The sequence below is a fragment of the Haemaphysalis longicornis genome, unplaced genomic scaffold (genome assembly GCF_048455015.1).
Source record: "Haemaphysalis longicornis isolate Haplotype H1 unplaced genomic scaffold, Haemaphysalis longicornis Haplotype H1 scaffold_4, whole genome shotgun sequence".
In the NCBI taxonomy this organism is placed as follows: domain Eukaryota; kingdom Metazoa; phylum Arthropoda; class Arachnida; order Ixodida; family Ixodidae; genus Haemaphysalis; species Haemaphysalis longicornis.
The window spans coordinates 29,808,574-29,833,814 of NW_027526361.1; the positions used below are offsets into that span (position 1 = coordinate 29,808,574).

A 25,241-nucleotide genomic window follows, 5' to 3' on the forward strand; every position below is an offset into this window, starting at 1 on the left:
GCGCACGACCGCTGTTCATCTTTGCATTGTTTCTGACCGTATCTGCACCTGGCTTGTTTTTGTTCCGGTATGTAGTACTCGTTTCGCGATCGACAAACATGGTCACGCAAGACAATGTCGCTTACACCAATCGGCCGGTGTCGTGCGAGACAACCCCAAGGGGTCGGACTGCTGTGCAGCTGAAACAAGCATCGTGCGCGCAGTACCAACAGCAGTACACACTGGTACTTCTATGATTACATGTACTTTCGTAACTTCCATTGTTTACCCCACCATTCCCCCTGCTATAAAATGAATACGCATTACATCTAAACGAAAATGGCTGGTTCTGCAAGCTTATAAGCCCAGCCTTAGCTTGCAGCCCAGCCTAATCAATTATATAGCTTACTTCAGCCAAGTTTACCTTAAAAGTGGTGTCAGTGTGATTCTAACGTGGCAATCTTTCGAATGAACCAAACCTGTGTTTTATCTGCACAGTCCCGTTAAAGGGTTCGCGCTTTAAAGCTAGACATGTTTGCGCTACTGTGAAAATAGGACAATTAGACGACAATTTACGCGCATTATTTTTGTTTACCCGACAGTCTACCTTGAGGCGGTAGATATGTACCTGCTTAGAACTTTGTGTCGCGGTAAAACGGTTATAATTAAGTTACGTATCCTTAAAAGCATTATGGGGCCCCACCTTCATATATTCTGCTGAGGAAAGCTTTGAGCAACCATTCGTACAACGTATAGGCACTACGACTAATTCCTCCTGTGTACCAGATTGCGAAGCATCAACTCCTTTTTTCATCACGCAATTGCGTAAAAAAAAAGTACTGAGCTCAGGCGAAAAGTGCTAAAAAGTGTAGCTCCTCTGTAATTCGGAAGATTATGAAAATAGTTTTTCAAGCAGCTTTGTATACAAATGACGTTACAAAAAGCGCCGACTAAGAATACTTTTCTTGGACTGTTCAAGTCACATATCCAGAACCCCACGGACCATACAGCGTTGAACAAGCCCATCCGGCCGCGGTCAGCTCGTCTTTATCCCCTTTGAGATGTTTAAGTATCTTCGGCGCGCGCTATTTTCATCGTTGAGGGCAGGCTTTTGCGTTTGTAACTACAAGTAGACGAGGCCCAAAGCAATTCTACACCACTCAATCTCCGGGCAGGACCGCTCTTACTCTTTATACTGCACAAGATGTCATGCCCTGACCCAAAATGGCGATGGGATTTTTACATCTGTTTTCGTGGCCCTCCCTTTCCCGGTCACCATCGCACTGCGCCTGACGACGAAGAAAATAGATTAAGAAAAACGATGAAAAATACTGTAGCATAAGCCGACAAGAGGGGGTGCGTCCAACTGCGCAGCTTTACAGCGATCGCCTGTCGGCGCAAAGACGACGCAGAATCACGAAGAAAAAAAAGCGATGCAAAGCAATAAATGTCGCAGACATAAATTCAAACCGGGGCACAAGTCGAATGCAAGCGCGGGAAAGAGTGGGACACAATTCAAAGGATTCGGCAGCGGATGGGGAGAGGCGGGCGACACCAGCGGCCGCGCCGTAGTTGCGTATAAGCGAAATATGGCCGCAATCGTCAAACACGAAAGAGATGAAGACTAGAAGAAGAGCAGTCGAGGATAAAAAAAAAGAGCTGAGAAAATCTTACAAAAGGTTGGCTGAAATAAAGTTGTCCGCACGAGAGTGTTGCTATCCTATTGCTGTGCGTACATTTTGCCCTCTTCCCGAGCTTCGCGGAATCCATTCTTAACTCGGTCCGAATCATGCGGGCGGTCCGGGCGGCAAACATTCTTGGTACGCCACCGCTCCTTGCTCTCGGCGTTCCCTCTCCCGCCATGAAGCGCGACGCACCCGAGCCCGGGAAACAAGCTGTCCTAGAATGTCCGCGCTCCGGTTTTGAACAACTCGTGTTTTGTTTCCAGCGCTGCTCGGCGTTACGGCGGCGAGAAGCGAACCTCGCCCCTTGCCCTCCGCTCACGCGCAGATGTTCTGAGCAGATAGTAGGCTCGAAGGATGGGGCACGAGAAAGGAAGCAGAGTGTAGAGAGTTGTGGAGCATCGGATGCAAGAAAAAAAGGAGCGAAACTGCGAAGTGGACGCGGCGTTTCGTTCAAGACATGCCAGGGAAGAGCGGTAGATGGTCGCATATCGCAGATACACCGATTCACTAAAATTTTTGCGCTGTGTTGTAAATTCATCTGGTCGCACTTCTGGTAATAATGTTGTTAGATTGACGAAGACTGGTATCACGGCAATTAATTCCTCCCTTAACGCCATGCCTTATTTCGCTCGTACTAACTCATTGAAGTAGTTTCTTTCCGCGTACAATCAATTCATGGAATTACTCATCTGGTGTTACGCCTTCCCTCCCCTTAGGTGCCCTTCTTTCAGCTATTGCAGATTGCAATGCGTTCTTTTTATGTCTGCCTCTCTGCATTGCGCTCTCTGTGTATGGGGTTTGTTTTCTGGCTCACTGCTGCCCCAATTCTGCGGTAGGCCCCTTCGGGCTACAGCAAGTTAAAAAAAATACAATGGAGAAATAGGCTGCAGCGGAGAGATTCGGGACGACCAGCATGAGGGACAAATTAAGAAGGACAGTTGAGTGAGCTGCCTTCTAAAAACAATAACTTGACACATGTCCCTCGGTTGTCGGATCATTGGCTGCTCCGTGAACTCTGCAGCGGCGACTGGTTTCCATTTTGGTTTCAATTTCCTCCTCCATCTCCTCCTCCTCCTCCTCCTCCCTCTTCTTCTTCTTCTTCTTCTTCTTCTCCCCCTCCACCTCCAGTTTTGTACTTCTAAGCATAATTGCCCTATTTTACGTCAGTTGATGAGAAAGCCTCTCCTCCTCGACACCGACGGCTTGATGCTATCTGACACTCGTAAAATGAAATCAAATGGACAACTGGCTTTCAAATGAAGGAGAGGGAGCAATGCAGGGCTGTGACTCGCCTCAGAATTGTCAGGAGGAAAGATTCCGCTCCCGATTGGGGAGCGATAAAGTGTCCTCCTCTCCCGATCCCGAAAAGGGAACTGGAGGGTGAGCAGGAGAGGCAGAGGAGCAAAGATGGGAAGGGAGCGTGTGCGCAACTCAAGTCCTGCGCGGGACGCTTCTCGGCTGCGCCGGGCGAGCGCGAGCGGCGCCGAGTAACGGGACAGCCCTCCTTCACCGAAACTGCGTGGCGACGCAAGCCGCTCCTCCGAGCAGCGAGGGGGAAGAGGGGCAAAGGGAGAGGGGGCTGCGCGAAGAAAGGGCCGCTTACTCCGCAGCCGGACAAACGGGAACGGCGCACCAGCATGGCGAGACGTCCCGCGTCGCGGCCGCTATTGATCGCGCAACCGCTGCCCGCGCTGGCAACTCGTCGGAAGCCCATGCCCGCCCTGTGGTGGCTTCTGTTGGCCCTGGCCATCAGCCGTTCCGCCGATGCACGCGCTGCGATGGACAAAGGGGGCGGCGGCGACGGGGTCGAGGATCAACACCCACGCAGTTCCGCGTCGTCATCGCCGGAGAGCCAGGAAGAGCCGCCGTCGAGGCCCAAGCTGCTCGTGATTCTGGTGCAAGGAGTGAGGGCCGACTACATCGACCACGGCGTGCACCCGGGATTCGCACGGCTGGCCCAGGCTGGCATTCGCGCCGAGTATGTCCTGCCAGTGTTCCCGTCCAGCCCGTACCCCAACGCTTACAGCATTGCTACTGGTAAGTGTAACCAAAGCGCGGCAATTCTCACAGATGAAGAGAGACATTTTCTTCTGCAGTATCGTCATTTGGACGAGTCGGCAAATTTGTCGAATCAACGTGAAGCCGCGCTCTTCACAAAAACATTGTTTGCTCGACATGTCACGCTTAGCACTGGAGTGCGCGAAGTGCGGTGCTTTCCGGCCAGTCAAACCCGTACGTCGGGAGCTGTACCGCGCAAGCTGTGCCTGACGCGATGCGTAGTCAGCAGTTCCTCAATACCTTATCGGTTTTCCGTGGGGTTCATCTCTTGTTTAAATATAATAATGTTTGAGTGGGTTGGTGGTGCATCCTCTCAAAAGAATAAAAATTTCTCAGAGCACTTAAAGCTGCTTAAGTGCTTTAAATTCGAAAGCACTGTGGCTTCTCTTAGCGATGTGTAATTAGACTAAGGTGCCCCGAGGTTTTTATTATAGTGTATTTAGTATTACACAGACGCAGTCACTTTCACTCCACACAACTACTTTCCTAGATTCAGCATTTTCCGTGGGGCTGTGGTGCGCCTGTTCTCCTCACGTGCCGTCACGGGTTCTCCTTGCGCTTTGCGCTCCTCGGGACTTACTGGCACGATTCTCTGTTGACGATCAACACGCCGCATTTTTCGAATCGTGAGGCATGTAAGGCCTTCGCGTTAAAAACAACACGAGGATGGGTTTTAGAGAAGGGAAACGCTCGTTCATGCGTTGCTCTTACTGGCGCGAACGGAGTTTTCTGAAACCTCTACAGCTAGATGGAAGAAAGGGGGATGCCCCATGACCATTCTCCCGAGGAGGAGGAAGATCAACATCTTTTTTGTGTAGTAAATTTGTATGGCGTCTTCAGGAGGTGGAGTCCTCAGTCCAGGATCCCATGTGCTTTGCCAGCCGCTACAGCCCGCTCCACCAGTCGAAGCTGCTCGGACAGGCATGAGCTGGACAGGGCGCGCCTCCAGAGCTCGGAGAGTTGTACGGATTCGGTTTGGGGAGAGGGTGGGAGGGGCATCCACCAACCATGTGGAAAAGAGTACAGTCTGCTCCACAGAAGGGGCAGCTAGGGGATGTAATTTGTTCGGAGTAGTGGCAGACTCTTTTTGGGTCGGGAAAGGTCTTTGTTTGCAAGGCACGGTAGTGGTGTGCCTGCTCGATAGATAGGTGTCGGTGCGGTGGGGGAAGGGTGCGTCGGGCCAGACGTAGATGTTGCGTCATTTCTGTATATGTCAGGAGGGGAGTAAATCTCTCCGAGGCGGTGTCTGCACTCCTCGTGCGGCGTGTCATTTCTCGCGCGAGGTCGTGGGCCGTCTCGTTCTCCCTCACTCCCAGATGGGCTGGAGTCCATACAATCTGGATCTGTCTCTGCGGGGGGGTGGCGTAGTAGTATTGCGCGGGCCGCAGCGTGTACCGTTCCGTCCTGGAAGTGCCGGCAGGCCTGTTGGCTGTCCGTCACTACAGTAGTAGCCTTGGTTGAGGAGATGGCAAGCGCGATTGCCGCCTGTTCAGCTTCAGCTGGTGAGCGTATTTTGATAGAGGCAGTGATTTGATAGAGGCAGTGATAGAGGCAGTGATAGTCGGTCCTCCTTGGACGGGGCTTACTGCCAGGGCGAACGCTGGGTACTCTGGGTGCAACTCTGGGGCGAACGCTGGGTGCAATACGGTACTCTTTCCGTCCAGGACAATTGGCCCGATGGCCACACTAGACAAAGCTGACCTGCTTTAGTTTCGAACTTATTACGACTGATAATTCTAGCATGAAGACATACAAAATCTTTTCTGACCAACAAAAGATTGGGATAATTTTACGTTAAGATGGCTTTTAACTTTCCTGGTACAGTCGAGCCTCGTTATAACGAATTAGCATCAAAACCGTAATTTATTTCGTTATATCCGATATTCGTTGTAACAGTTGAGGTAAAAGTCGGTTCAAACCAATCGGTAATCTGGCTCCCGCAAAAACCCTTGATATAAAAATTCATCATTTTAATCTTCGAACGTTCTATAAACAAGGTAACCCTTATCGTTCTCCTTGTGGCATTTCAAGCTGAATGAACCACAACATGAAACGGGAAATTACAACAGAACAAAGTTCATTGGACACAACAGGCCTGCGTTCCTATTTTTTTCGAAGAGGGATGCGGTTTTTGTCTGGTGGCTATTCCCAGCACTGAGCAGGATCCAGTTTTCCGCAGTGTCCAAGAACGAAGGGGCCTTTTTAGTCCGGCAGTTTCGGACGCCGGGAGTTTTTCCAAGTAGCTTTCTAGCCTACTGGTCAAATATTTCTTCGTTATATCCGATAGTTCGCGCGGCTCTCATAGTTTCACTTTCGTTATAAAAGAATAAGTGCCATTGAAATGAAGCGTAACCAACCAAAGTTCGTATTTAGTTCGCTATTGAGGATAATTCGCTATATCAGTTTCCGTTATAACGATGTTCGACTGTAGTGACTGAGGCCCTATATCCCAAAGTCGTGGGTCATGGTATCCGCTATAAGTCCTACTGCGTGTCCATACGTAGAACACGCGGTACTCGACGTAGTACTGGATTTTCGACGTGCCCACATTCGCTGGAGCTGTGCACACTTTGCAAAGACACGAATTTTCGCAGCGACAGGCATTCGATTCCAAACTTATAATTATTTAGAAACGGACATCTTTAATGCCCATACGAACTTTAACTGCTAACTAAAGATGACTCATTATTACGTACTGTTTTTTTAAAGTCTAGGAGCTCGCATGAATAAATGGATTCTTCCTGGAGTAAAATTTTTGCCGACAACCTGACGAAACCCGCCTTATTTGACAACAAAGAGCGCTCTCTACTGTGTAGCCTTGATGTCGTCATGATCTTTTAGAGATGCGAAAAATACCACATTACAATGGTTTTGAAAGTGAGAGTTAGCATACTTTCGTGAGTATTTTTTTTCTTTTGTAATTTTGTCGCCCGCTACGAAAAGGTGACGTAAAGAAAGGGAAGAAGAGGTGAAAAGAAGGTAGGAATGTAGCGGAAGAAGGAGTAACGATTAATGCAATGAAACCTTGTACGACTATCGTTTTATCTTAGTGCAAAAAAAAATGCTGTTATTTGTTTATGAAAATTCGCATCACGCATAATTCTACCGTCTCCGGATTCATTCCAGCCACCGAGCGGGTGCGATTCCGATGGCGTCGCACAGGCTGTTTCAACAATTCGATCGCTAATTAGGTACCCGTATAGGAAGTGAAACTGGATGCGGTTTTAGAGTTTGCTTAGCGCTAAAGTACGGCATACTCTGTTTGGAAAGACATATATTCAAACGAGAGTGTGGCCAGTTTCTGGGACGAGAGAGTGTGGAGAGAATTTTTAGGCACATCACACCCAGAGCATAACATTTTAGTCAAAACATCGGCCCTCATTATGACCATTCGTTATCACCCTGGCATTATTTCGCCTTTGTTGCCCTTGCGCCATAACAAAAGCATATTCTACTACTTCTACTACTACTACTTCTACTAGTAATACTACTACTACAACTACTATTTCGCCGTATGTACGTACATATGTATGCTTTCTTTATTTCTTTTTTTCTCTCTCTCCTTCTCTAGAAGATTTTGATGCATAAGAGTGCATCAAATTATGCGGGTATCCAAGTACACCCGGCGTCAAATATTTCTGGGAAGCAATTTCAAAAACCGAGGTTGCAATTTCTCAGCTGCCTGGTGGCCAAGCTCCTGCTATGCGTGTGGTGATGATACCGCGAAGTGTGATGATTCACTTTGTGAGGCTCATGAAGGGCTGAGCCATCAGTCAGCATATAAATTGACTTTCGGAATCGCGTCCAGCAAACTTTTGTCTCCAGGTGTACGTACGTGTCTATGTGTCTTTTTTTGTGGATAGGTCATCGGTCTTTCCTGAAAGCAACGAGCACTGATGGCGCTACTGTTGACTGTTGCGCACAGCTGCATGTCAACTTCAGCATTGTCTCGCACAACGGATGCTGGAGCCTCCATCCTGTCATGCGCCCCCGATAAGATCAGTAAACAGAGCTCTTTCGCGGTTGGGTGCAGCCCCGCACACAATGCCACACCGTTGCGTGATGGTGGATCTTAATCGTTTGGTGTCATCAAGAACTGCCTTCGGTGTATTTTCGAGGGCTCTCACAAACACTCACACGAACACCACACATGGGCTATATCTGCCATGACGCCCCGTTTTAGTCCCTCTTCTTCCACTTCGCGCGCGCAAAGAGGATGGCCATCTCGAGCGGGAGCGCACCAGCTGCAAGGGCCAGGGTCGAGCACAAAGGCCGGCCGTTATACTCCAACCGGAGCCAGATGTGTGGCCGGAATCAGTTCCAGCCTGGAAGCCTCTTTCCAAGAAAGGCTACGTATTTGGTTCTCTAAGACTTCTTGTGTTTCGGGATCCAACGTCGAGAGCAGTTTTCTTGAAGCTGTGATGCTACCGCCGTCCTTATGTCGGACGGCATCATTATGAACTTGCAAGGAATGCGGATGGTGCGGATTACCTTTTTTTTAGGTAGACTGTATTCCATGAATAACGCAACGTTTGGGACATAGCTTGGCCAGCCGTAGTTGAGTTATGTCATCGAATGCGAATCTTTCTTTGCGGGTTACATTTCCTTTCTCTTCCACAAACGCGGTGGTGAAAGAAGTTGGCTTTGCAGCAAAAGGAAAGATTTTGAACTCTGCCAGCACTAGCGATTAGAATTTTTACACAAACCGGAATCGTGAAAAATCCAAAGTCAAAGGACATGTTTATTATAATTTCTCCCCCTGTGATGATCATCTCTTTAGACAATTGAGAAGATATCCGTCCGCGGAACGTCCATTGTTCTTTCTGGTATTTAAAAACCCATTTTTTTAAATAAAAACAACAACAACAAAAAGACAACGCTGCGCTCAATGTGCACCAAACGGAATATAGCTCATTCCTGGATTTAAAAAAAAAATCCATGCTCCCTTTAAGGAATTCACATGTACCGTAGTTGGCAATAACACATATAGTGGATCTTCGCACCGAGTAGTGCATGCTTTTAAGTCGCAGTAGTGTTGTTGTTGTTGTTGTTATAAACACTTGTTACTGAACATATGCCTCCTTTTTTGTTGTTTACCTTGCATTCAGTCAGAGCTACTTTATCAGCACCTTTCGTCCTTTATCTTTTTGTGTGTGTTTTGTACGAACTGCACTACTTCAACTGCGAATTATTTGGGCTGCTAGACAGGGTTCTCATGCTTCTGGACCTGATGCGTTTTAAGTGCGAATGCACTTTATAAGCGACCCCAAACCATCCACCGCCGGCGGCGGCGGCGGCGGTGGCGTCCGCAGTGCTCCTCTATATTTAAAAAAGAAACAGCATCCGGCGCCAGGTTTCGATCCGAGGACTTTGCGGCCGCAGCGCGACGCTCTACCGACCAAGCCACGGACGCGACGCTGATATCAGTGTTAGTGACGCGCCTTATATCTTTAACGCATTCAAACTACGTCGTCAGCGGCGTGCGTTGGCGACTCAGCGGCGTTATAGCGGCTTGATAACTGCGTGGTGTACACGTGATACTACAAACCCGATGGAAGAGATGGAAGAGAAGGCGGCGAGGCGGTGGGCTGCGGGGGCCGAGCGCAAGCGCCGCAAGCGGGCCGACAACCGTGCATTCGCACTTTCACATTCTCCCCCTCGGGGAAATGCGGGGGAATTTTTTTTGTTTTTGTGTTAACAGAAATGGAGTAGCAGATGCTGCCAACAGGCACCGCTACCCCCTTGTTACCAACTAATAAACTCTAAAATGACTACCTACTGTTCGTGCGCCGGTTAACTGCTCAAATTGAGACGTTCCTTGCTATCTCTGTTACTACCGCTACAGGCTTGAGTGGTGCAATGCGTAATTTCGTTTTTTCTCTTCAACTGAGCGTTGTATCTTTAAGAAGTGCTGCCCACACAGCTGCATGAAGTCTTTTATAACGAATGATACTGACGAGTCTATGCCTCTTGGTGGCCTCGCTTCTAGGTCTTGCAGGTACTTGCACTTCGCATATTTTTTGCTGAGTAAATATACTTAATTACAGACTGAAGGAAACACAAGCGAATATCGAATTTCTGCACTTATTTCCAGCTCAACGACGAGTTCATTATTGCTGGTTACGTAACGAAGACTTTTGAGTTGAACCTTCGTCGCACGAACAAAGAGTTCGACAGAGCAGAAAACGGAACGAAAATAGGCAACGAAGACACTGCAAGACCCCCAAGGGCGCCCCTTTCTATTCAATCCTCGATCACTAACTTCGGGTTCCGCCAGCTTTCTCATGCGTTGACGGGCTCCAATTATTTCCAGCTCAGCCTAAATCAAAAGGACCAGCGCACTTGAGGGAAGTGAAGAACTGGAGAAAAAACGTTCTCACAAAACGAAAACACTGGTGTAGGAGTGGTGAAGCCTTAGTTGATAATTTCTGGTGGCTGCGAAATCAGCGCTCGAAAACCGAACCAGAAGTCGGGGAAAATAAATTACCTGTGGCCGAAAGACGGTGCGTGAAAAGGGCAGGGGGAGACTGCTGACCCTATGACGTTCTTCACTGGAATGGAACCTTCGATGGCTGCCCTTCGTAGTGGTACGAAGCGCTAAATGGGACAGGAAATGTTGGGGGAGAACCGGTAGTAAGTCGGTAGGTTTGACTGCGTGCTCCTTATCATTAGAAAAAAAATGTTACTCCAAGTAGATCATGGTGAAGCAATGTTTATCGAAGTAACAAAGGCTTGTAGGCCTATTCTAAGCTTCGCCTCACATTTACAGACAGCCTCGAGCGGCGGTGCTTCTCATCGTCGATAAGAGCAGCGTCTGCTCCGAAACCACGCGGCGCGCACAGTCAGTAAAACATTCGCGTTAGCTGAACAGGATGTTAGTGCGAGTGATCGTGCCAAAACGCAATAGGAGATGCTCGGAGGTGTGAACGCGCGGATAAAGAATTCCGGAAGGGGAAGGGGGGTGTTGGAGGAAAAGAAAGGTAGAGTAAAATAGTTTGCAGACCCAAGCACTTTTTAAAATCTACAAAGGCTAAAAAAGCTTGTTCTGTTATCGTGAATGTGATCCACCATCGAGTAGGCCTTTGTAAGCACATCTTGTAATCATGTTTCTTCGTCAGATTTCCCTGTTATATATATTATTATAAAACCTATGCTCTGTGCATGCTATTCGGTGCGCTAGTTTTATAGGTACATGAGTATAATTTCTGCTCCGTCTTGTAATATACTCACCGCTCCACACAGTGCCACACCAACTTCTTCGGTTACGGAGAGTGTGATGTAGGTCTGCTGTCGTGTGAGAAGCGGCTCTTGCATGGAATCACTTTTATACAACTGTTCGTAGGAACTTTCACTTATCGGTTAGCTGTTAGTAATTCTGCGATTTCTCTGTCCCCGGCCGCAGCGACTGCTTTTCTGATGGAGGTGAAAAGCAAAAAGGCCCGTTTGTTCGCGATTTCGGCGCACGTCGAAGATTCCCAGGTGGTCAAAATTAATCCGGAGCCCTCCGCTACAGCGCGCCTCATCACCTCTGTAGCGTCGGCACGTTAAATCTTCTAATTAATCAATCAATCAATCAATCAATCAATTTCTCTGTCGTATATAAAGTTAGATATTTAAGAATTTTGTAACTGTTGATAGGGGTCTGATACTGCCCCCCTCTCTCTCTCTCTCTCTCTCTCTCTCTCTCTCTATATATATATATATATATATATATATATATATATATATATATATATATATATATATCCAGGTTGCAGTCGTCATTGCCAGTGCTATTCGGCTTTTTTTTTTTTTTTTTCGAAATATATAATAGGGCCGAATGACGTGTGCTTGTCACGTTTCTTTGATTCATTGATAAATAAGCGAAAATATAAGTCGAGAAAAAATCCGCCGTTTTCCGGGAGCGGGACTCGAACCCACATCTCCGCATAACCGGTGCGGTGCGTTAGCCATTACGCTATCCCCACAGCGGCTTCTCTCTCGACTTTAAAGCGGGGGTTTATATTTACAAGAGCTCTGAGGCCGGTCAACTAGCGCCGCCCCTCGACTACCGCGGGAGACGTAGAACGTCTTTCTTTCCCAGCGGCCGCCACGTAGAACGTGGTCGGAGGTCGGGGTTAGCAATTGGCATATCCGAACTGCTGGAGCCAGTGCCTCGTAATGCATGTAGCAGAACAGAGAGATACGGGACGAGGGACTCGGTAAAGATACATATCAAGGTTGCAGTCGTCATTGCCAGTGCTATTCGGCTTTGCCAGTGCTATTCCCGGAAAACGGCGGATTTTTTCTCGACTTATATTTTCGCTTATTTATCAATGAATCAAAGAAACGTGACAAGCACACGTCATTCGGCCCTATTATATATTTCGAAAAAAAAAAAAAAAAAAAAAGCCGAATAGCACTGGCAATGACGACTGCAACCTTGATATGTATCTTTACCGAGTCCCTCGTCCCGTATCTCTCTGTTCTGCTACATGCATTACGAGGCACTGGCTCCAGCAGTTCGGATATGCCAATTGCTAACCCCGACCTCCGACCACGTTCTACGTGGCGGCCGCTGGGAAAGAAAGACGTTCTACGTCTCCCGCGGTAGTCGAGGGGCGGCGCTAGTTGACCGGCCTCAGAGCTCTTGTAAATATAAACCCCCGCTTTAAAGTCGAGAGAGAAGCCGCTGTGGGGATAGCGTAATGGCTAACGCACCGCACCGGTTATGCGGAGATGTGGGTTCGAGTCCCGCTCCCGGAAAACGGCGGATTTTTTCTCGACTTATATTTTCGCTTATTTATCAATGAATCAAAGAAACGTGACAAGCACACGTCATTCGGCCCTATTATATATTTCGAAAAAAAAAAAAAAAAGCCGAATAGCACTGGCAATGACGACTGCAACCTTGATATGTATCTTTACCGAGTCCCTCGTCCCGTATCTCTCTGTTCTGCTACATGCATTACGAGGCACTGGCTCCAGCAGTTCGGATATGCCAATTGCTAACCCCGACCTCCGACCACGTTCTACGTGGCGGCCGCTGGGAAAGAAAGACGTTCTACGTCTCCCGCGGTAGTCGAGGGGCGGCGCTAGTTGACCGGCCTCAGAGCTCTTGTAAATATAAACCCCCGCTTTAAAGTCGAGAGAGAAGCCGCTGTGGGGATAGCGTAATGGCTAACGCACCGCACCGGTTATGCGGAGATGTGGGTTCGAGTCCCGCTCCCGGAAAACGGCGGATTTTTTCTCGACTTATATTTTCGCTTATTTATCAATGAATCAAAGAAACGTGACAAGCACACGTCATTCGGCCCTATTATATATTTCGAAAAAAAAAAAAAAAAAAAAGCCGAATAGCACTGGCAATGACGACTGCAACCTTGATATGTATCTTTACCGAGTCCCTCGTCCCGTATCTCTCTGTTCTGCTACATGCATTACGAGGCACTGGCTCCAGCAGTTCGGATATGCCAATTGCTAACCCCGACCTCCGACCACGTTCTACGTGGCGGCCGCTGGGAAAGAAAGACGTTCTACGTCTCCCGCGGTAGTCGAGGGGCGGCGCTAGTTGACCGGCCTCAGAGCTCTTGTAAATATAAACCCCCGCTTTAAAGTCGAGAGAGAAGCCGCTGTGGGGATAGCGTAATGGCTAACGCACCGCACCGGTTATGCGGAGATGTGGGTTCGAGTCCCGCTCCCGGAAAACGGCGGATTTTTTCTCGACTTATATTTTCGCTTATTTATCAATGAATCAAAGAAACGTGACAAGCACACGTCATTCGGCCCTATTATATATTTCGAAAAAAAAAAAAAGCCGAATAGCACTGGCAATGACGACTGCAACCTTGATATGTATCTTTACCGAGTCCCTCGTCCCGTATCTCTCTGTTCTGCTATATATATATATATATATATATATATATCACACAGAAATAAGGGTTGGCAGTCGAGAAAACCTCCGAAAGCAAAGGGGAGGATGTGGTAGATCATTGAAACAGATTAAGAATTTCGAAAGAAAGAAAGAAAGTGAAGAAAAAATGCCCGCCAGGTGGGATCCGAACCCACGACCTCCAGAATACCGGTCTGGTGCGATAACCACTACGCTACCGGCGGGGCGATTTTCTCACTCACTTTCTGGGGTATTTATGTTAGGTATGTTTGTTTCCTGTGCTTGGGGGTGGTAGCCAGCGCCATTCGGACTAATCGGGGTGAAGGGGACCTTCTTTTTAACCCCCGGGTGGTGACTCGAGTGTCTACGACATGTCCAGAGCCAAAGGGAGCTTAAGAGGGTTCAAAGCTGGTCGACCACTCTGGACATGTCGTAGACACTCGAGTCACCACCCGGGGGTTAAAAAGAAGGTCCCCTTCACCCCGATTAGTCCGAATGGCGCTGGCTACCACCCCCAAGCACAGGAAACAAACATACCTAACATAAATACCCCAGAAAGTGAGTGAGAAAATCGCCCCGCCGGTAGCGTAGTGGTTATCGCACCAGACCGGTATTCTGGAGGTCGTGGGTTCGGATCCCACCTGGCGGGCATTTTTTCTTCACTTTCTTTCTTTCTTTCCAAATTCTTAATCTGTTTCAATGATCTACCACATCCTCCCCTTTGCTTTCGGAGGTTTTCTCGACTGCCAACCCTTATTTCTGTGTTATTTTCAACGAGCCCCTCATTTCCTATTCTGATTCGCTACATGCATAGCGAGGGCCTCTGTTCTGGCAGTCTTGTTGCCAAAGGGAGCTTAAGAGGGTTCAAAGCTGGTCGACCACTCTGGACATGTCGTAGACACTCGAGTCACGACCCGGGGGTTAAAAAGAAGGTCCCCTTCACCCCGATTAGTCCGAATGGCGCTGGCTACCACCCCCAAGCACAGGAAACAAACATACCTAACATAAATACCCCAGAAAGTGAGTGAGAAAATCGCCCCGCCGGTAGCGTAGTGGTTATCGCACCAGACCGGTATTCTGGAGGTCGTGGGTTCGGATCCCACCTGGCGGGCATTTTTTCTTCACTTTCTTTCTTTCTTTCCAAATTCTTAATCTGTTTCAATGATCTACCACATCCTCCCCTTTGCTTTCGGAGGTTTTCTCGACTGCCAACCCTTATTTCTGTGTTATTTTCAACGAGCCCCTCATTTCCTATTCTGATTCGCTACATGCATAGCGAGGGCCTCTGTTCTGGCAGTCTTGTTGCCAAAGGGAGCTTAAGAGGGTTCAAAGCTGGTCGACCACTCTGGACATGTCGTAGACACTCGAGTCACGACCCGGGGGTTAAAAAGAAGGTCCCCTTCACCCCGATTAGTCCGAATGGCGCTGGCTACCACCCCCAAGCACAGGAAACAAACATACCTAACATAAATACCCCAGAAAGTGAATGAGAAAATCGCCCCGCCGGTAGCGTAGTGGTTATCGCACCAGACCGGTATTCTGGAGGTCGTGGGTTCGGATCCCACCTGGCGGGCATTTTTTCTTCACTTTCTTTCTTTCTTTCCAAATTCTTAATCTGTTTCAATGATCTACCACATCCTCCCCTTTGCTTTCGGAGGTTTTCTCGACTGCCAACCCTTATTTCTGTGTTATTTTCAACGAGCCCCTCATTTCCTATTCTGATTCGCTATATATATATCACACACACACACAGAGAAATTCCGGGCCACCTCCCCTAACGTGAGACCTGGGGAGTGGCCAAGCATGCAGTGTGTGACGGTGTTTCCAACAGCAAAATCGCGGCTAATGGGAAAGCGTCCATCGTAGAAACGAGCGTTTCTGGAGCCGACGCGCGCCGTTGCCTCTATCTTGCCACACGGTACGCGCTGATTGGGCGCCGGAGAATCGCTGTTGGAAGGAGCAATCGTGCGCTTGCTGACGCGGTGGCATCCTCTCTTGCGTTGAACTGGATTTAAGCAATTAAATGAGACAGACCGGCCGTAAGTTGTCTTCGTGTCACACGCGGCAGCATGCAAAGAAGTATGCTTTACGGGAGAAAACCCGGCGTTTGGAATCAATTTTGAGACGGAATTTAACAAATTTTTGTTGTTAATGCAGTTAAATCCTGATTATTCTGTGTTTTAAATTAGTTTAAATCGTGGTATTTTTAACTGTTTTTATGCGTTATGACAGGACACGACGACGACAGGAGACGCCGACAGCCCGAGCTCCTAAGGTGCTTCACCCCTAAAAGAGATGAGAAATATTGAAAAACTTTCACACTTCACACTGCATGGCGTCACAGTGACGTAATAGTGCAAATACTAAACAGAGAGTTATCAGGGCATTAGCCCCCTGTTAGAATTAAAATACTAAGATCAAACTAAACTATTGAGGCCCAACTACGATCGCACAGATATTTTTCTTAGAAGCATTTTTGGTTGGTTGACTCCAGTAGCGCAAAGAAGCCCGCATGATGTCCTAATGCCTGGGCGATAAATTGGCGAGTTAGTATACACTACTTTATCTATCTTCTTGACGATCTAGCTTTACTATTTGAAGTTGTCGTTAAAATTGGCACCATTGCTATTTGCACCAAGCAGCCTTTTGATTTAACCAAGTTTGTATTTTGTCTTCGTGATCCTTTTGAGAATCGCCGCACAAGCAGCGGGGGCAAGCAATGCACCTTTGATTTTAGAAGTAGATAAAGTCCCGAAGAAAACTCTGTTAAAAATAAACTGAACTTTTTTTAGAGCCCAAATCGTTATCCTTTTGTTTATTCGACTCTCCTTGTAGTAATCACACTAGTACGAATATGACATTAGGCGTTAGCCTAACAATAACGATTAGTTGCTCGAACGCGGCCTTATTCTTACTCTTGTTAAAATTGCACCATCAGCCCTTCCGGGCCTTTGAAAGGAAGCGGACACGAAAGGCGATGCCCCACACGGCTGAGCAGCTCCTCGCAAGCAATACGAAGGTCTGAACAAGAAATCCGAAGTTACGAAAAACACAGGAAGGAAAGTAGCTCGGAGTAATACCGCACACGGGAAATATTACAAAGAAACAAAAATTGACACCGGAGCGCACATAGCCTGTATCGTGAGAGAGAGAGAGAGAGAGAGAGAGAGAGAGAGAGAGAGAGAGAGAGAGAGAGAGAGAGAGAGAGAGAGAGAGAGAGAGATCAAGGAACTGGGCGAAGGGGGGTAGTCATTGGGCGCGCTAAAAGTGAGGTGAAACTTCCTGGCGGCGTAGGTGTCGCTCGGAAGCAAGATGGAACGGTGCACTGCACGAAGGAAGCCGGCGCTGCAACCAGAGTGATCCCCTGAAAGGCCGCGCTGCTCCTCCTCGGTGGTGCGAGCCGTGGCGGGGCCAACAGCCTGGCATGGCCGGGGAATTGCAAAGCGCCACTTGAGTAACATGAACTTCTTCCCCTGCATTCCGGATGAGGCGACGTGAAAGGGGGACTTCCCGCCGACCCCTGATTCAGGGCTGCTCCGCGCTCGGGCCTGGCCGGGATTGCACGCTCCGCTGGGCCTGTGTCGTGGAACTTTGGTTTCGTCACTCGGCGAGCGCCTCTCTTCTTGTGCCTCTGTACTTTCTCGGATGGCGCGCCGTTACCTTCCACATCGCAGTCTGTAGAGAGTGCTTCCACGTTTCACTGCCTCCTCATTATACGCTTCTGGAGCGTGCCGCCGGGCAATAGCCGTGGAATTTCGATGTAATTAATTTAGCGAAGCTTCTGTGTTCTAGAATATCTGGCTTAGGAAGGGAGGACTGCTTGCAATGGGAAGAACCATCCTCGTACCGCATATTGAAGGAGGGCAGTGGAGGGGAGGTTAATAGAAAATGCGGTATTGGCTGCTTTCCTTTTGATCTTAGCACCAAATGAGAACCCCCCCCCCCCTCCTCTTCCTCAGAATTTGTGGCTCGAGGCAAAAAGGACTTATTTAAATTATGAATGCATCGCGAAAGATATTCTGCACGCTTTGTTTTGATTTCATGAAAATGAGAGGCTTAGTAGGCACCTTTTAATTACCATTCACAGAAATACAGACGCGCGGGGCCTGTTAAAGAATTCAGAGGTTTCCTATGGGTCAATTAACAACTAAATTCGGGCAGGGCCGGTAGACTGAGAATGGTGAATAACTATCTTTGAGCAGAGGAAGAAAAAAAAAGCAGTCAGCTAGTCTAGTGTATGTGTTTTCTTTTTCATATTATTCGCAGTCGTGGTTCTAGCACCTGGCACGAGATGAGGTAGGTCGTAACCACAGATAAATATCGCATATGACCAATTTATATTTTGTTGTTTTTAAAGGGCTAAATATTAAGAAAAGGTAAGAAGAAAACATAACTACACAAGCTCCCTTCTTGCGTTTTTACCAAACAAACAAATTTAACGTGATCTACAGATCACAATCCCACCTGATATGGTAATTGCGCTTGAAGCGGGACCAGAAATGGAATATGATTTCTTCAATACATGTCTCTCTCTCTCTCTCTCTCTCTCTCTCTCTCTCTCTCTCTCTCTCTCTCTCTCTCTCTCTCTCTCTCTCTCTCTCTCTCTCTCTCTCTCTCTCTCTCTCTATCTATCTATCTATCTCTATCTATCTATCTATCTCTATCTCTCTCTATCTCTCTCTTTCTAAAGATCAGCTTGGCAGTACCGGAAAACAACATACCCAACGGCCTACATGAAGCTGGTGTCATGTCCCTGAATAAGCGCTCCAGTCCGCTTTTCCTTCTATCCGTTCTTTATCCGTTCGGTGTTCAAAGTCGCTTCGCTTCCATCATCCCCGTTCCCTGCTCCGCGACTTCCTTCCGCCGTTGAACGAATCTTCCCAAGATCACACGGCAAGGTTCGTTTCTGTCAAGGAAAACGAGAGTTTGATAACAAAGAACCCGGAGGTGTGTCTGCGCTGACAGCGCTCCCTACCGATGACAGTCGGAGTTCAGAACGCGAGAGCCAGAGAACAACAATAATGAAAGGCCGGGCAGAAGTGCAAAGAACCCCGCCGTGTTTTCCCATACGCCGATGACATAGCGAGGCACCCGTGTCTGGCACAGGGGAGGTCGATGAAGACCACCACTCTCGACCGCACATTTCCATCATCTCTGTCGACCATCATCTGCAAACGTCACCGACGAGCTCCAACACGCATCGCTGATATTCCGCTCTTTTGATCTCCTCCCGCGACAAACGTCGCCCCGGAACGTCTATATCTTCGTCTTCGAGGGCCACTCTCGCGAATGCAAAATAGACAGACAGAGAGATTGAAAGGGCCCTCCTTTGCCTGAAGGAACCGCATAGGACCGTGTCTGTCGTGGAGCGAATAGGCCGAATGACATTTGTCAGCGGGCCCAGGGGAGGTGGTGGTCGTGAGCTGTGGTCGTGCCCGACAACGATTTTCGCTGAGGACTGTTCCTCCGAGGGGTGCTACTTACTGGTCGCGTTTTTGGAAGGGCGACTGATAGCAGTTTTTGGTTCTCTAATTCTCGCTTTATTTTAGCGTGAAGTCGTTGGCCTCTCAGTACCGAAGAAGAAACGTGAGTTGAGGTCGTCGAACGATGCGCTTAATGCCAAGACATCGCCTTTGCAATAAGCGCACCAGTCGCCAGCTTTATTTGAAAAAGCGTTGGTCGTCCCGAGAGGGATGTAGCTTGTTTAAACGGCAGTGAACTATAATTGAATACTTGCTATGTTATAGGGTGTGGCTTGGTAAATGCAGAAGAAGTGATTAAAAGAACGCTATGCTCAATTTTACGAACTCCCAGCATTTGGAGAGCTAAAACGAGCATCAGCCCAGAGGGGGAGGGGTTGTGTATACGCGCCAGCCAATGATGGCAGCAAATTTATCATCCGGAGTTTTCCGCAAATACCACGCCTGCGGCTTCTGCCAAAACAAAATTGATTTAAAAAAATCCCCCTGAGGTACACCACACAAAATCGATTGCATTTCTGAGAGAACGTGGTTATAAATTAACATTTGTAGTGGTTGTGTTACGTACGACCGCTTTGCATGCCACGCCAAGGCCTCTGATGCTATGGATAATAAGTTTGTCTGTATGATTAAGCAGGTTAAATACACTTGAAAAGTCAACATATATCTTAAGAACAAGATGCTTTATTTCTTGGTTCTTTCTGTTTAAGCTCGACTATGTTGTTGGTCCATATTTTATGAAACGAAACTCGCGCTCTGAAAGAACTGTGTTCTTTTTAGATACGAAATCGTTTATCGTGATGTGATTATATTTTAAGCCCTTTGATAGTACAGGTAAAATCGAGATTGGTCTGTAATTTGAGAAATTATGAATACGTTCACCTTTATGCCCGGCGACACATTTTGCGATCCTAAGTTTTCTCGCAAAAACGACAGTACTGATTAAGAGATAATACATAAATACCAACTCGGAAGCTGAAGAAACAATCCCGTTTTAAAATAGGTCAGTTTGAACGCCATCAATACCCTGGCTATGTTTGATGTTTGTTTACGTTGTTGCCACTTCTCTTTCGGAGGTTGGAGACAAAGATCCTCGCTAAATTGTGCCATGGTCAGTGCAATCACGTGGGGAACTAGATGAGTAACATAATAATCTCGCTATGTTTATAAAAAAAATCCAGTTTATCTGAAAGTGCTTCATTACTTAAAACTAGACCCTGTTCAATTGATGTCGATGACCCTCCGAATTAGAGGTTAAATGTGTGGTTTAATTGGTTTCACTGATAGCGGTAGCCCTTGCCAGGGATATGCGGAAAATTATGGTTAGAGTACCTGAATTTCCTTTGTCTTGGTTTTCTATCTAATTGGTTATTTAATGCAATCATCGTATAAATGAGGTCTGGAGGCTTAAAAATTTGGCGCAAAATTTGCGTTTTATTTCGGTGTTAGCTAGTAGATCCAAAGCTATCTGCGGTTTTTGATAATATAATATCACGAAACAATTTTCGCCGGAAATTTTAAATTCAGCAATCAGGGCGCCATCCGCACAAAAAGCGTCGCTGAGCGACCGATTCCAGCCTGGTTGCTTCTCAAATCGTAACTTGAAAGCATTCAAGAGTGTCGGCGTCAATACGCTGATAATGTCAGCGAGCATACCCCATACCAAATCTAAAGACGCTTCACAGACAAGGGAAATATTGGTAGATGATCATTCACATCGAATACGAGTGTTCCAGCTTGAATATTCAGTTTTTTGGTGTTCGTATTTATCAGATAGATTACGGTAGACGTCGATAGCATGATGCGTGTCAGCACTTAATGACATTGCGGAAGCATATAATAAACTCAATTGATAATTCCTGCAGTTTTGAGGAAGCAAAATTAATTTTTATATTCATTTCACCAGACAGACCGAGAATTTGCTTATGAAGACATTTAATTGGAAAGAGCCACTCAAAATGGAATAGAAGCCATCCAATTTACGATTCAGCAGGGGAGGGATAGCGTAACAGCATAAAAAGTACATTATTTCTGCCCCACACACAGGGTTAGTATGACAAAGTCTAGTGCAATCGACGAGAATTTGCATTCTCTGCGTTATATGCTACAATAACCATGTTTAAAATTCCTCCTCACTACACGTTTACCTTGAACGTTGGGTCACTTAAGTGCGCAATGTGTGTAATCAATCAAAACCAAGTAACTAGAATCATTGTGACACCACGTCTTAGTGAAAATACCATGAAAGTAAGACCAAAAAGTGTCAAGAAATATTTGTAAATCGCCGGTATTACTTATCGAGTGACAGTTCAAATGAAAGAAACCCGATGTGCTCCTACCAGCAAAATTAGGAATACCTGCAGGGGCGCATAGCTGGCGACAACTTATTTGATTGGCTACGGTTCGGTTCTTGCTCTGTCACTGCCTATGTCATTTTTATTAGGTCATCAGCACTGCGGATTATAGATTGGTTGCTAAACTTTGGCTTCGTGCAAATACGGCGCTTCTGCAGGCCCGTATACAAGCTGCCAGCTGCCTCTCAATTTTACGTGACAGCTTGACCAACCAAGCGTCTCCTGTCTCTGCACAAGTGCTAATTTTCAAAAATAGGTTCAATGCTTTGCGCTTTAGCTGAGCTTTTGCTCCCTTTCCTTAATGCGAAAGCAGCGTCTGCCACATGAGACTACAAACCAGGCGCTGTGAGCAGCGGATGGCATCGAAATTCCACTCGTCTTCAACAAATTCGTAGCTTCATATTACATATTCGTAGCTGCCCGGCGTGGGGTTGCGAAATATTTTCGGACCGGTCAGAAACCTACTCAAAAGGAACTTCCGTAGGCTGACATGTCCACATGCCCACTATGGGGTCCAAGCTCCAATCGGGGCGAGGAGGCGCTAGCGGCGTCATCCTCCTTGGTGGGGCGAGGGCCGTCCTCGCGCGCCTCCCTCCTCTCCCAACGAGGCGACGGGGGATGCGCGCAGGAGACTCCCCGGGAGACCGCCCTTGGGACGCGCAGCGGTCGCACAGTACGTAAATGCCTTTCGGCCACTCATGGCCGCTTCTTGCATTGGCCGTTGTTTCCCTCTTCCGCGGGTGACGGCACCTACCGTGTCGATTTGGGCATGCCCCGATTTGCGTCAGTTCGTTTATTTAGGATGTCCGGTGACTCTCCGGGTATATTCTACTCCTTCGTGGGTTGCCCCCGCGTCCGCGCATTGACGGCTTGCGCCGTCTAAGATCAGCGGACGAGCGCCGATAACGCCCGGTCGAGTCAAGTGGTTTGAAAACGTACACGCGTGGCGAGAGTCGTGGCTCGCTCTCGAACCTGTTGTGGGCAGTCTCTCGGCAGGGCAGTTCAGTGCTGCGCGAGAGCAGTGAGAATAACGACGGCGCGTTATTCCATTCTGTTCCATGGCAAGGATAGGATATGCCCACACCACCCAGGAAGACTGGCAAGTGAAGATTCCTAATTCCACGCGCCATAATGCGCTTGCATTCAAAGCTCGTAAAAACTTTTCTAACAGCTAAGCTGTTGAGAAAATCGTTAGAGTATGGTGTCCGCAGTTTAAAAAAACCAAGAAAATGCCGAGTGCTCGTGTGTGCGTGCATCACGTCAACCCGCCCAGAGTCGCCGGCGCATGTTTGTCAAGCCCAGCCTATGGAGATTGGCCAAGATTGGCCAAAAAACTTCAGCGTTCGCCGCAATCGTGGCAACACTTGCTCGGAACGTGAAAGACAAGTCATAGCGTACGACCCTCCAAAGTGATATGCAATGACTTCAAAAAAAAAATAGATAAAAATAGATCACGCTTACAGCAACAATGATGGTGTAAAGGTCATTGCGGCAGCGAAGACAAAAAAAAAAAACAAATCGGCTGCAATCGTGGACTTCAACTGCCGGGATGATCGTGAAGGTTGCGTACAGCTGCTTCGGTCTTACGCGTTAGTACGAGCTTCCTTAATTCTGCCTGGCTCCCCCCCTGCGGCGCGTTCATAATCGCCGAGGACAGAAGCCTCAACCGAGTAGCGGAACCGCGAGCATTCCCAGGCCCATCCTGCGCAAAGTTGGCTGCAATCGATTGAGAAACTTTCAGCACCCCTACCGCGTCTGAGCCGTTCTGGCGGCGCTGGGCATATCTCACTCGTTTTCATGGCCGATTCCACGCACGGGACGAGAACTTCTCGAGACGGGCCGTCGTTTCCTTTACGACGAAAGATGCGAAAGCGCGCGCTGTTTATTCCCCTCCCGCGGGGAACCGAAGGGGAGGAGAGGGGAGGGAAGATCCGTCAGGGACGCAGAAAGAAGAGGGGCACTGCGGCCCGGACAAAAAGTGGTGCAATTGATTCTCTGGCGCCATGGCCGCAGTGGGCTCACGAGGGAGAGGAAATGGACAAAGGGGGAGCAGAACCCTGGCTCCCTTGGTCGCCCACTGGAAGGCGCTGATTCCCGGGCCTCGATGGCCTCATCGGGCGCCGCCGCCCCTTCTCCCCTTGCATGAAATCCGCGCATCGGGCGGGCGACGTTTTTGTAGAGCAAACACGTGCCTTGTGGAGCTAAAAGAATAGGCGCAAATGCGTTTTCTTTCAGAAAGATGGGGGAAGGGTAGATGAGCATCTACAGCCGGTTCACGAATGCTGGCTGTGTGGGTCGTGCTCGATTTAGTCTGCGTTGTCGTTACCACGGTAGCGTGAGCAGTCATACCCCATGCAAAAAACTGTGGTTGATTCCTCTGTCATATGAATCGGTAAAACACGTGAAATGTGCAGCTAAATCTTCAGCTGAGCATAATTCGCGGGTCGGTGGCTGCCTTGTGGGTGTGTTTGGCGAGCGACGTCCTGCTGGTGAATCGCTTCGGCAAAGGTGTACTGGTGTCATTTCCGTGACGGATATGACGTCAGTGAACCCTTGGTGTATCCCGGCATAAAACACTTTTGTGTTAAAATATAAAACCCGAAAACGAACAACCCTAAGTATAATGTACTCTTCAGTATTAAAGATTTTCTTCCCCGCAAGAAGACCCTGTGTGCAGGGGTGCACCCTTTGCAGGCCGCTTGCTTCGTTGTACTGGCGTCATTTCCGTGACGTATATGGCTTCAGTCAAATCTTGGTGTATCCTGGAATAAAACACTTTCGTGTTTAAAAAAATCTCCATTTACCATCAAAAGTTCCAAGAATGGTCGCTAAACAGATAATTCAGCCAATCAACGGGCGCTCGCTTGTTAGAACGACGGTGAACGCCAAATTTAGCGTATTAAAACACCTAGGGTGAACCTGGACCATACCGAGCGCTTTTTCCGCTATGTCACCATAGAGTGAAGCAACGATTTTGATTTTGTCTGAAATGTGCAGCTATGCGCCATTCTAAGAAGGCTACGAGTACCTAACGGAGCATGCTGCAATTTGAACCCTTGTTAGAAGTTCTGTTCCAGGCTTTATTGTTTACTTAGTTACTTGAGCCAGCAACTAGCCTTCTCCGGACGGCAGCTATGGTTTTTTTACGTACGTGGTCATATGCGCGCTCTAGGCGTGCAATTTAGGACGCACGTGAAACGTCGGCTCTGATGCTCTTGTCATACAATACGTGCAAAGCCCCCTTATAGCTTCAATGCTTTTAATCTAAGCAGGCGGGTGTGCTTACCGAATTCACTGGCGTGACGACTGTTTGCCGGCTTAAACTCTGGTCGAGCGCCTTGAAGAGTGCTGATATTTTCACGAGTGGTATTCCTTAATTTTTCTCCTAACATAAACCGTATCGAAGACTCAGGAGTTGTGACCTCATTGCCTATTCTCAAATTCGGAAGCGGCGTGCTCCACCAAGAGGTTACGTCTATAGCCGTTAAAGATTGAACCTGCATCAAACCTGCTTCAAAAATTGAACCTGCGACCTGAACCAGCACCTACTGTAGAAACCTCGTTCTAAAGATATCGCTTTGTTCTCGACTTCGCCTGGTTCGATGTGTTTTGCGGCCCGCACTGCTGTGCACTTAAGGCAAATCATCTCCGCTTTTAACGAATAATCGCTTACAGCGAAGCCAATTTTGTGTCTCGAGGGCCTCGTTATAACCATGGTTTAGTGTGTATGGTATAGTTCTCAAACCTGCGACGGAAATGTTGACATCCACATGAAATGCAGCCGTACGGCTACTAAAGAAAGCAATACAGCTTT

General features: G+C 47.9%; 1 protein-coding gene across 1 annotated transcript in view; it reads left to right on the forward strand.

The window, feature by feature from the left end:
• Window positions 1-3,249: 3,249 nt before the first annotated feature.
• LOC144178437 (glycerophosphocholine cholinephosphodiesterase ENPP6-like) overlaps window positions 3,250-25,241 on the forward strand; it is a 62,875-nt gene continuing 40,883 nt past the window's right edge. The window contains exon 1 of the mRNA XM_077706290.1: window positions 3,250-3,701. Within this exon, the coding sequence (XP_077562416.1) occupies window positions 3,302-3,701 (400 nt within the window). The 5' untranslated portion in view covers window positions 3,250-3,301. The remainder of the gene's footprint in view (window positions 3,702-25,241) is intronic.